The sequence below is a fragment of the Rhipicephalus microplus genome, chromosome 6 (assembly GCF_043290135.1).
Source record: "Rhipicephalus microplus isolate Deutch F79 chromosome 6, USDA_Rmic, whole genome shotgun sequence".
Taxonomy (NCBI): domain Eukaryota; kingdom Metazoa; phylum Arthropoda; class Arachnida; order Ixodida; family Ixodidae; genus Rhipicephalus; species Rhipicephalus microplus.
This window is the reverse complement of record NC_134705.1, coordinates 173,168,713-173,182,148: the sequence shown is the minus strand read 5'-3', so window position 1 is coordinate 173,182,148 and position 13,436 is coordinate 173,168,713. Positions and strand designations below refer to the sequence as shown.

Sequence of the window (13,436 nt, the reverse complement as noted above, 5' to 3'; positions counted from 1 at the left end):
TACTTGAGCAACATCACTTATTTTCTTTGTGCAGCTTTGGGGTCTATCGTCCACCAAGCATCTACAGATGCCGGGAAGCCTCATCGGGCACGCCGTTATAAGTGTAACTACTGCAACTATGAGACCGATAGATGCTTGGATCTTACACGACACATCAGGGTTCACACAGACGAGCGGCCGTTTCAGTGCCATTTATGCCCTCAGAGCTTCAAACAAAAGCCCGCGTTGAAGCACCACCTGCGTGTTCACACGGGCGAGCGACCGTTCAAATGCCGCCATTGCTCACAAAGCTTTAAACAAAGAAACGCGTTGACCGCTCATTTACGCATCCACACGGGTGACCGGCCATATAAGTGTTGTTATTGCTCCAAAAGCTTCTCCCAACTGGGCACATTGAACAATCACCTGCCTATTCACACTGGTTATAAGTGTCAGCTATGCCCTCAAATCTTCCCCAAAAAGTCTGAACTGAAGGTGCACATGCACGTCCACTGAGACGAGTTGCCACATCAAAGCTCGTCATTACGCTCAGATGCTTTAACAGCATTGAAATCTAGAAGAAAAAAACCCCAGGCCTGTGTAGCACATGCAGGTCTGTCGCAGCATGAGCTAGACGAGGGTTCTTCATAGAACCTGTTGTAAACAACTCCCTCAGGTCACCAACTGCAAGGTTCCTGTTACAGAATAAATCTTAACATTTTGTAAAGAAGCAGAGCTCCCACTAGGAAACTCTAATGCGCTACATATACTTACATAGCTGCATACTTCGCTGTTGCTGTGGCGGATGATGTTGAGGATAAAGAATTACAGCTGAGCCCTTCATATTGGGTTGAAGGCCTCAAACCATTCACTCTTTAAGCAGTTGATGTGATGTGAAGCCTGTGGTGATGCTACTCGTTGGCGTCTTCAGCATTATATTTGTATATGTGATTGCTTACGATACATGGCGATTGCATTGTATCTTTTTTTTTTTTGAGAAAACGATGCTTGAAACTTTGATTGCGATAACAATCGTATGGACATTCTCGGTGAAAGCAAGGGCATCGTTACTGCGAAATGCCAAACAAGTGCCCCAGCCCTCGCTAAGCCGCGAGATGATCGAGATTTGGTAAATTGTGAGGGGCGGCTGCTTTGTTGTGGATCAAAATTCAAGATGGTGGAGCAAGAGCTGCTCCGAATAAAAAAATGCGCACTCATGTTTCTAATAAAACAGTTTACTGTGTAGAAGCAATTGTAAGAGTGCAACTAGAAAGGACGCACAAGAAATAACAGACGAGGACAGACGCACATGTCAAAACACGAACTCTCTCAATGGTCAACTCTTTCAAAATTATGTACTGTATATTCACGCATTCACTTATTTTATTTCACCCTCAATGTCTGTATGAAAAGACTGAAGGAAGCAGTGAAAATGGCAGAGGGGCAGTGCTTGCTTGCTCATTGGCGCATATTGTGAATCTCCCTGAAAGGAGGGGGCGCTTTTTGGGATTTTAGTGTATTGTTGCCATAATATCATTATACATGAAGTAAAATGCATTGAGAATCAGTATATTTTAGTGCTTCTGTATAGTGTTCTTTGCTGACCAGTGAAATGTTCCACGTTTTAAGCTCAGCAAAAACTATTATTGAATGTTATGAGTGACCACAACTGTGCACTGTCGGCTCTAAAAGCATTGTCTAAACCACTCGCTTGAACAGAAGAGAAATCACTACAATATCACAAAGTACATCACCAGCTGTGTAAGTGTACATAATGTATGAATTTTGAGAGTTTGAATCGAGAACCTGCATATTGGCTTGATACTTTGTTTTGTAATATTTTTCCCTAGCCCAAATAAATTCCTTTTTTCTACTATGGATCTTCTGTATTTCACTGCTAGCACTCCAAGTAAATCAAGTCATTAGCATTTTAATGAAATTATTAGTGGCTTTAATATACTTGATTGTTTGTCATTGGCTTAGATTGCGATTTCACGTACCTATTTCCTGTAAGAAAAATTTTTGCTGTAGGTATACTGTAATGCCGCTAGCTTTCTTTCTCCCCATTGATTAACCCCACTTTGGTCGTGATGCTTTTGCTGGGCCATAAGAGAAATTGTTCTTAAGCAATAAAATCAGAACATTTGACCACACAGAGACTCATTTTGTCAATATTTTAATCTCTGCTGCACCATTTGACCTACCATGGGCTTTGTCGAGGTAATAGTGTTGCTGCGGCACAGCATCACTCGCCTTACATGTTTATGAAGTAGCAAGGACACTGCGTGTATGAAATTGACTTCTTTTTTTTTATATAATATATCCTCGTCGTAAATTGCCTTTTTTACGTTATTAAAAGCGATTTTCTTGAAGCTCAAGGGAGAGCTTGTTCGTTGCAGTCTATGAACATACACAGCTGGGTGGCTGGATGAGAATGGAGCATAATTCAAGTTTTATTTTACTGCACCCAACTGTCTACAGGAATAGAAGGTATGGTATATGTAAAATCTCTTATGAAAAACAAGACCAGTCATTTTATGTCTTGAGAGACCACGAACAGAAACACATGGTGATCAAACAGGTTGATGCGAATCTTTTACTGTGGTAGCAATTTTATAGACACTCTCGGTGTGTTTTCAACTTCAATGTTGGCATTGACTATTGTGATGCTCTGGTTGGTGACGTTTTTCCCACTTCACAGACATCAACAGTTGTCTAATGATATGTCATGTGACATCGTCATCATGTCACATATTGCGAAAAAGTTGTGACGTCGCTATCTTGTCATATTACGTGACATCGCCTCTTGTTCTAAAGCGGGCCTACCCCGCAAGCAATGCAACACTACTGTAGGTGCACAAGTAGGCTTGCATTAATAGAAGAGGAATGGAGATCAATGCAATATATTGAGAAGAAATTGAAGAATTAGGCTTTAACATTTGAGTTATCTTAGGGGAATGCTTGAGTTATCATGTGAAGTTTTCGTACTAGCCAATCCTGAAACATAAAGTTGTTAACATCCCAATTTTTAGCCGAGCTTACTTCCACTGCAGAACGAAGGCCTCCGACCTATGATCTCCTGCCTACCCTGTCGTAGTTTTTTAATTTTGCTGCTCAATCTTTCTGTTGCCTTTTCCCCTTCATGCTTCCCATCTTATGCCATTCATCCGTATGATCTAGGTAACCATCTGCTGCCTTTCCTCATAACAGAACCTTCTCACTGGACAAGCCTGTGCTCTGAAGACGCAAGTAAGCACTCCAAGCAGAGCTAAATCCATCAACCACATTCAACATTGGTTAAAGCGTTCAATATCGGTGGCGTTCAATATTTACGTGGCTAAATGGCTTCCAACAGACGGGAATGTCAAAAACACTAAAGAAAAAGCATGTGTGTGTAACATCCATCAAGTTGGATTGCTAGTGCGGCATGGTGCAATGTTCGGCTCGTATTTTTACGTCGTGATCATAGTGAGTAGTGCAGACAGTGTATGGTAAAGGCAGGCTCGAAAATCGAACCATTTTTTTAAAGATACTGACCAGATATATTGTGCTTATCAAAGCAGATGATATGAAAGTGACATGGTTCCTTCTTTACAGATGTAAAGTGCTTGCCAGAGAAAGCACACCAGTTAAAGCTGCATCTAATGCTTGTTCTGTTGTTTTCACTTGCTTATATTTAGGTCACATCAGTGTATTACTCTCTTGAAGTTTTGTATCAGAGCCATGATCACCTTTGGTGGATGGATTTATAGCAACATCACGTAGTTATTTCAAGCCGTTTATAATACAACTTGCTATGTTTTGATGTTTCGTTTTAATCTGTGACTACCCTAGATGAACAGTGCTCGGGCAGCACCTCGCTTTGTAAGCTTCTTAAATGTGTTTCGCTTTTGACGTGTACATGTGCAGCACAACACTAATTTGTGATATCTGAAAAAAGTCCTGAGGAAGTGCATTGTTCGGGCACGTATGATATAGGTGAAAATTTGATGTTTCAGAGGCTTGTACAGTAAAAGCTTGCAATATAAATTTTCGTGGTTAAGACACAAACCAGTTGAAGCAACATTGCCAGCTCGGGCTTGGAAGGCAATTTGAAAATGTGTTTCATATATTCGATGAACCTGTGTCGCTTATCTACTGTTGGCAATGTTCTCATCCATTTTTTTTCATTTAGGTCGGTGTCCCCAAATACTGGAGCACTTTAAGAACACTGGGGGATGAAGAACGTCACACATGAACTCCTGCTGTTTGCCTTTCGTTGATATACGTCACCTTACTGTTTGCTATTGGCTGTATCTTGCAGCTATTTTGCATCTTTATAACTTATACCTTGGGTGCTTTTTCTTCCAAGCAGTGTGGGTTTGTCTATTTCTGTTATGCTTACATATTATATCTTGTCTATTTACTGGTGCATTTTTAATTGAGGGGATCCAAATGAACTGAGTTGTGCTCATTCAAGTTTATGTGTAGAAGCATTATTTGTTGTTATTACAATGGCTTAAAGAAAAAACTATCATTTAGAAATGGTCTTTGAATCTGGTTCATTATTTTTCAATTCTGCCTTTTTGTAATTTTTTCATCTTTTTAATGTAGCCATAAATGTCCGCACTTTCGGCTTCAGTGCTGAATGAATGAGAAGCACTTTTTTTGTGGCCCTTCTTTATATTCATAATATTGTACATAATGATATGCTGTCTTTTGAGGCAAAATTACATCTGTGAAAACAACTCAAGCGGTATTACGTTGCTGCTGCAAGATAGTGAAATGCAGGTGATTAAGTCTAATGCATTATCTCAATAACAGTATGCCTATGCTTCCCTAACAAATCCTTCAGCAATCACATTTAGATGTCGAACGAATATGTAAAAGGTTGACCAGTAGTACCTTGCTTCTGAGGTTCTTATCAAGCCTTTCTTTATTGAGGAAGTTTCACTCAACACTAGTTTGCTTTCGTTTTTTTAGTGTTTCATAGCTACAGCTATCGTGGTTGGATCGCAGTGTAAGTGAAATGTGAAAACATGTGTGTGCTTGCATTTAGGAGGAGATATTAACCTAGCATGGTTCTAAATTAATCCACTTTTCTCTATATGGCATGATCTGTATGCTCAGAGTGGCATTGCTGCATGAAATTGTAGAATTCAATTCCTTGTTTTTTAAAGGAAAAGTGATACTTGAGCAACATCACTTATTTTCTTTGTGCAGCTTTGGGGTCTATCGTCCACCAAGCATCTACAGATGCCGGGAAGCCTCATCGGGCACGCCGTTATAAGTGTAACTACTGCAACTATGAGACCAATAGATGCTTGGATCTTACACGACACATCAGGGTTCACACAGACGAGCGGCCGTTTCAGTGCCATTTATGCCCTATGAGCTTCAAACGAAAGCCCGCGTTTAAGGAGCACCTGCGTGTTCACACGGGCGAGCGACCGTTCAAATGCTGCCATTGCTCACAAAGCTTTAAACAAAGAAACGCGTTCACCGCTCATTTGCGCATCCACACGGGTGACCGGCCATATAAGTGTCACCATTGCTCCAAAAGCTTCTCCCAACTGGGCACATTGAACAATCACCTGCCTATTCACACTGGTTATAAGTGTCAGCTATGCCCTCAGATCTTCCCCAAAAAGTCTGAACTGAAGGTGCACATGCACGTCCACACAGACGAGTTGCGACATCAAAGCTCTTCATTATGCTCAGATGATTTAACAGCATTGAAGTCTAGAAAAAAAAAATCCCAGGCCTGTGTAGCACATGCAGGTCTGTCGCAGCATGAGCTAGACGAGGGTTCTTCATAGAACCTGTTGTAAACAAATCCGTCAAGTCACCTACTGCAAGGTTCCTGCCACAGAATAAATCATAACATTTTGTAAAGAAGCAGAGCTCCCACTAGGCAACTCTAATGCGCTACATATACTTACATAGCTGCATACTTCGCTGTTCCTGTGGCGGATGATGTTGAGGATAAAGAATTACAGCTGAGCCCTTCATATTGGGTTGAAGGCCTCAAACCATTCACTCTTTAAGCAGTTGATGTGATGTGAAGCCTGTGGTTATGCTACTCGTTGGCATCTTCAGCATTATATTTGTATATGTGATTGCTTACGATACATGGCGATTGCATTGTATCTTTTTTTTAGAGAAAACGATGCTTGAAACTTTGATTGCGATAACAATCGTATGGACATTCTCGGTGAAAGCAAGGGCATCGTTACTGCGAAATGCCAAACTAGTGCCCCAGCCCTTGCTAAGCCGCGAGATGATCGAGATTTGGTAGATGGTGAGGGGGGGGCTGCTCTGTTGTGGATCGAAATTCAAGATGGTGGTGCAAGAGCTGCTCCGAATAAAAAAATGCACACTCATGTTTCTAATAAAACAGTTTACTGTGTAGAAACCATCGTAAGAGTGCAACTAAAAAGGACGCACAAGAAATAACAGACGAGGACAGGCGCACATGTCAAAACACGAACTCTCTCAATGGTCAACTCTTTCAAAATTATGTACTGTATATTCACGCATTCACTGTTTTTATTTCACCCTCATTGTCTGTATGAAAAGACTGAAGGAAGCAGTGAAAATGGCGGAGGGGCAGTGCTTGCTTGCTCATTGGCGCATATTGTGATTCTCCCTGAAAAGAGGGGGGCGCTTTTTGGAATTTTAGTGTATTGTTGCCATAACATCATTGTACATGAAGTAAAATGCATTGAGAATCAGTATTTTTTAGTGCTTCTGTATAGTGTTCTTTGCTGACCAGTGAAATGTTCCACGTTTTAAGCTCAGCAAAAACCAATATTGAATGTTATGAGTGACCACAACTTTGCACTGTCGGCTGTAAAAGCATTGTCTAAACAACTCGCTTGAACATAAGAGAAGAGAAAGCACCACAATACCACAAAGTACGTCACCAGCTGTGTAGGTGTACATTTTGTATTAATTTTGAGAGTTTGAATCGAGAACCTACATATTGGTTTGATACTTTGTTTTGTAATATTTTTCCCTAGCCCAAATAAATTCCTTTTTTCTACTATGCATCTTCTGTATTTCACTGCTTGCACTCCAAGTAAATCAAGTCATTAGCATTTTAATGAAACTAGTGGTGGCTTTAATATACTTGATTGTTTGTCATTGGCTTAGATTGCGATTTCACGTACCTATTTCCTGTACTAAAAATTTTTGTTGTAGGTATACTGTAATGCCGCTAGCTTTCTTTCTCCCCATTGATTAACCCCACTTTGGTCGTGATGCTTTTGCTGGGCCATAAGAGAAATTGTTCTTAAGCAATAAAATCAGAACATTTGACCACACAGAGACTCATTTTGTCAATATTTTAATCTCTGCTGCACCATTTGACCTACCATGGGCTTTGTCGGGGTAAAAGTGTTGCTGTGGCACAGCATCACTCGCCTTACATGTTTATGAAGTGGCAAGGGCACTGCGTGTATGAAATTGACTTCTTTTTTTTTATAATATATCCTCGTCGTAAATTGCCGTTTTTATGTTATTACAAGCGATTTCCTTGAAGCACAAGGGCGAGCTTGTTCGTTGCAGTCTATGAAAATACACAGCTGGGTGGCTGGATGAGAATGGAGCATAATTCAAATTTTAGTTTACTGCACCCAACTGTCTGCAGGAATAGAAGGTATGGTATATGTAAAATCTCATATGAAAAACAAGACCAGTCATTTTATGTGTTGTGAGACCACAAACAGAAACACGTGGTGATCAGACAGGTTGATGCGTATCTTTAACTGTGGTAGCAATTTTATGGACACTCTCGGTTTGTTTTTAACTTCAATGTTGGCATTGACTATTGTGATGCTCTGGTTGGTGACGTTTTTCCCATTTCACGGGCATCAACAGCTGCCTAATGACATATCATGTGACATCGTCATCATGTCACATATTGCGAAAAAGTTGTGACGTCGCTATCTTGTCATATTACGTGACATCGCCTCTTGTTCTAAAGCGGGCCTACCCTGCAAGCAATGCAACACTACTGTAGGTGCACAAGTAGGCTTTCAATATTAGAAGAGGAATGGAGATCAATACCATATAATGAGAAGAAAATGAAGAATCAGGCCTTAACGTTGTGGGTTATCTTAGGTGAATGCATGAGTGATCATGTGAATTTTTTCGTACCAGGCAATCCTGAAACGTAAAGTTGTTAACATCCCAATATTTAGCCGAGCTTACTTCCACTGCAGAACGAAGACCTCCGACCTATGATCTCCTGCCTACCCTGTCGTAGTTTTTTAATTTTGCTGCTCAATCTTTCTGTTGGTTCTTTCCGTTCGTGCTTCCCATCTTGTGATATTCATCCGGATAATCCAGGTAACCATCTGATTTTATTTCTCATAGTGTGACTGTGACCTTCCCACTGGACAAGCCTGTGTTCCTAAGATGCAAGTAAGCACTCGAAGCAGAGCTGAATCTGTCTAGCACATTCAACATTGGTTATTAAAGTCTGGATCTCTGGAAACACGGCAGTTTTTCATGTGGCGTTTCTTCCAAGACAATGGGTGGTGTTCAATATTTACGTGGCTACATGCTTTCTAACAGATGGCAATGTCAAAAACACCAAACAAAAAGCGTGTGTGCGTCACATCCGTCACGTTGGATTGCTAGTGGGGCGTGGTGCAACGTTCGACTCATATTCTTACCTCGTGATAAGGCAAAGTGAGTAGTGCAGACAGTGTATGGTAAAGGCAGGCTCTAAAATCAAACCATTTTTTAAGGATACTGACCAGATATATTGTGCTTAACAGAGCAGATTGTGTGAAAGTGACATGGTTCCTTTTTCACAGATGTACAGTGCTTGCTGGAGGAAGCACACCAGTTGAAGCTTAATCTAATGCTTGTTCTATGTCTTCAAAGGCTTAAATTTAGGTCAAATCAGTGTATTATTCTCTTGATGTCTTGTATCGGAGCCTTGACCACCTTTGTTGGCTGGATTTGTAGCAACATTATGGGGTTATTTCGAGCAGTTTCAAATACAGCTTGCTATGTTTTGATGTTTCGTTTCAATCTGTTACTACTGTAGGTGAACAGAGCTCAGGCAGCACCTCGCCTTGTAAGCTTCTTAAATGTTTTGCATATAGATGTGCAGCACAACAGTAATTTGTGATTTATGAACAAAGTCCTGAGGAAGTGTATTGTTCAGGCACATATGATACAGGTGAAAATTTTATGTTTCAGAAATTTGTACAGTAAAAGCTGGCAATATAAATTTTCACAAGCCAGTTCAAGCAACATAACCAGCTCGGGCTTGAAATGCAATGAAGATTTACTTTATATATTCGGAAAAGCTCTGTTGATTATTTACTGTTGGCAATGTTCTCATCCACTTTTCTTCATTTAGGTCGGTGTCGCCAAATACTGGAGCATTTTAAGAACACTAACAGATGAACGTCACACATGAACTCCTGCTATCTGCCTTTCGTTGATATTCGTCACCTTACTGTTTGCTATTGGCTGTATCTTACAGCTATTTCACATATTTATAACTTATACCTTGAGTGCTTTTCTTCCAAGCAGTGTGGGTTTGTCTATTTCTGTTATGCTTACGTATTATATCTTGTCCATTTACTGGTGCATTTTTAATTGAGGGGATCCAAATGAACTGAGTTGTGCTCATTAAAGTTTATGTGTAGAAGCATTATTAGTTGTTATTACAATGGCTTAAAAGAAAAAACCATCATTTAGAAATGGTCTTTGAATCTGGTTAATATTTTTCAATTCTGCTTTTTTGTAATTTTTTCATCAATTTATTATAGCTATAAATGCCCGCACTTTCGGCTTTAGTGCTGAAAGAATGAGAAGCACTTTTTTGTGGTCCATTATATTCATAGTATTGTACATAATGATATGCTGTCTTTTGAGGCAAAATTACATCTGCGAAAACAACTCAGGCGGTATTACGTTGCTGCTGCAAGATAGTGAAATGCAGGTGATTAAGCCTAATGCATTATCTCAGTAACAGTATGCCTATGCTTCCCTAACATATCTTTCAGCAATCGCATTTAGATGTCGAACGAATATGTAAAAGGTTGACCAGCTATACCTTGCTTCTGAGGTTCTTATCAAGCCTTTTTTTTATTGAGGAAGTGCCACTCAACACTAGTTAGCTTTCGTTTCTTTAGTGTTAAATTTCATAGCTACAGCTATCGTGGTTGGATCGCAGTGTGAGTGAAATGTGAAATCACGTGTGTGCTTGCATTTAGGAGGACATCTAAAAGAACCCAGCATGGTTCTAAATTAATCCACATTTTTTCTGCTACGGCATGACCGCTATCCTCAGAGTGGCATTGCTGCATCAAAATGTAGAATTCAATTCGTTTTTTTTTTTTTTTTTTAGGAAAAGTGATACTTGAGCAACTACAGAAACCGGGAAGTCTCATTGGGCACGCCGTTATCAGTGTAACTACTGCAACTATGAGACCAATATACGCTTGCATCTGGCACAACACATCAGGGTTCACACAGGCGAGCGGCCGTTTCAGCGCCATCTATGCCCTCAGAGCTCCAAACAAAAGCCCGCGTTGAACGATCACCTGCGTGTTCACACGGGTGAGCGACCGTTCAAATGCTGCCAGTGCTCACATAGCTTTAAAAAAAGACAAGCGTTGACCGCTCATTTGCGCATCCACACGGGTGACCGGCCGTATAAGTGTGACCATTGCTCCCAAATCTTCTCCCAACTGGGCACATTAAACAATCACCTGCCGATTCACACTGGTCATAAATGTCAGTTGTGCCCTCAGATCTTCTCGAAAAATTTCGAACTGAAGATGCACACGCGTGGCCACGTAGTAGAGCTGCCACATCAAAGCTCTGTATTACTTCCAGGTATTTGAACGGCATTCTAAATGAAGGAACCACAGGCTACACATGCTGCACTGTCACAGCATAAGTGACATAAGAGACCTTCATAGAACCTGTTGTAAACTTCTTTAAGGGGAGACACGGGTATGGGAGGCCGATAATTTTCCGAAAAAGCGATTTCTTGAAGTATTTTTTTTTTGTCATAATAATTAAGGTCTAAGGAAGCTGTTCCTAAAATATTATAGCCCTGTAATGCGTATTTGTCGAGTTATTGTGTCGCATAGACAGTTTGATGACCATTTTCGCTTCCGAAACCACCTCAAAAACGGTCGTATTCAACGCCGCAGCGCGCGAGAACCGCACCAAGTAGCACGGCCATTTTAATCTCATTTTAAAAACGCATTTTTCTATGATCTGTTCCTAGCAGAAGAACGTTTTTCGTCTAGCAACAACGCAGCTATCGCGCTTAAAAAATAAAAAACCTAATACTCGCACATCATTGGTGCGTTTTTGTCACCTGGGGCGATTCCCGGTTTCCAATTGGACGCGAAGGGATTCGTCTGCTAGACAGCGGCGTGCAAGCCGCCATTTTGCGTAGGGGCCTAACAACGGCTGTGCATTCGGTGCAATGGCAGGCGGTCATCGGAAGTTTCGGAGTGCTCATGCGTTTGGAAAAGGGCGAAAACGGCGTCTGAGAGCCCGCACCTTATCACCAGCGAGACCTTCTGCCGCCGAGAACTCGGAAGAAGCAGGCTGTGCCAGCGCTATCACCGCCGCGGCACCCGCGATCGCGGACACGATAGCCGCGTCCCAATATCACACGAGAGCTGTGCGCTTCGACACTCCCCTGGTTTCTGACGCTGAAAAAGTGGCCATCGAGTGTCGTGTGCGCGATGTTCTGCAAGATATTTCATCGAAGTCTGCCACAAAACGCAAGCGGTCTTTTTTTCGAGACTCGGATGGAGCCGCAACGCCTGGTACGCCGCTCGCCGTCGTTAGCTTAGAGTTGATCAACGAACTTCTTCAGTGTATAAAGTGCGGTGTGTTTGGCGGGCCTGGCGGAATCTCCAAGGAAGACCGCGAATATGGCATAGCCGCGAAACTTGTTCTCACATGTGACGAGTGCGGTGAACTGAGGACCGTATGGAGCTCGCCGAGAGCAGGGGGGGGGGGGGGGGGGCGCAGCGCGGCAATGAGCACAGGAAACGGGCAAACTGCGCTAAACGATATTTTTTCCGCCCTAACTATTTCTCGGAGAGGCCTGCACACCAAGACATACCAGGATTATGTGAAATTGAAAATGAACCCTGCCGCGCGCGTTATTGACGACTGCGCGAGCACCGTGAAAACGGTGTATTCCGAACTCAACTATGGAAATGCTGGAAATATCGCCGTTTCCTTTGATGGGTCTTGGCTGACTAGGGGCCACTCATCCCATATTTGTGTAGGGACCGTGATTGAACTATTCACGGGTTATGTGCTCGACTTCGTCGTCCTATCGAACTTTTGTTTGGGCTGCCAGCTAGGGCCGAAGGAGGACAACCCAAGGTATGCCGAGTGGCTAGCTGGTCACACTTGCCAAAAGAATACCCCCAGTAAGCCAGGACAAATGGAGGTGGAAGCAGCACAAATTTTATTTGGCCGCTCATTAGAGAGACATGGGCTCGGCTACACAACCATGTTGTGTGATGGAGACAGCCTTCAACAGTCTGCAGGAGGCACAGGTATATGGCTTCGTGCCAATAGAAAAAATTCCGCCATATCCACGAAGTGAATGATGATGAGTGGGCGAAGCTCCGGAGGTAAACCTGGTAAACCATGAATCCTCGTTACATTTTGCCCACTCGATTTTATTACATCGCTCCCCCTAGCGTACGTCGCCGCACTAAATCGAACGATTGCCTTCAACCAATGACAAGCTCCATATGTTACATCATTCCTATTTTATAAGATCTCGCGTCTTTCATCAACTACAAGTACCGCTTTCTAGTTTATAACATCTTGCATCTTTTCATCATCAGCTACAAGTACCACCAACTAGTAAACACTACAAGAACTAAACGAGAGGTGGCTACATACAGGAGACGGTACCGCCATCTAGTGAACACTGCAAGAACTAAACTAGAGGTGGCTACATACAGGGGACGGTACCGCCATCTAGTGAACACTGCAAGAACTAAACTAGAGGTGGCTACATACAGGCTACAGGGGACGCACAGCCCACGCCCTAAGGAGCTTCGCCCCTAAAAGAGGACTGTGTCAACCATGTGCATAAGCGCATGGTTCTGCGCTGCTGCTCACGGGTTGGAACGGCTTGAACGACGGGCGGCGGGATTGCACTTGAGTTTAACGTTTGCTTCTTTGTGGTTTTAGTGCTTTTTTGGCAGTTGTTTGTGGTTTGTGCCATATGATTTTCTGAGTTCAAGCGACTCAGGCTATTTAGATGTCGGTTTCTTCACCTGGCCAAGGGCCTTCTCCTTGGCTAGCATCTATACCGGCCAAGGATTGGCCGATTGATTATTTTCTTTGCAGTGGGGTTATCAACGTCCCCGTGGCTTTGGTACCGACCAGTGGAGGTACGATACCTGTGAAGAACCCGAAGATGATTCAAATGGAGCTTCGGAAAGCCACAACAC

General features: G+C 42.3%; 1 protein-coding gene across 1 annotated transcript in view; it reads left to right on the top strand.

The window, feature by feature from the left end:
* Window positions 1–13,436, top strand: part of LOC142766081 (uncharacterized) — a gene marked incomplete at its 5' end in the record, with an annotated part of 29,940 nt that continues 16,504 nt past the window's right edge. The window contains 2 exons of the mRNA XM_075867917.1: window positions 1–474; window positions 11,399–11,927. Of these exons, the coding sequence (XP_075724032.1) occupies window positions 1–474; window positions 11,399–11,927 (1,003 nt within the window). The remainder of the gene's footprint in view (window positions 475–11,398; window positions 11,928–13,436) is intronic.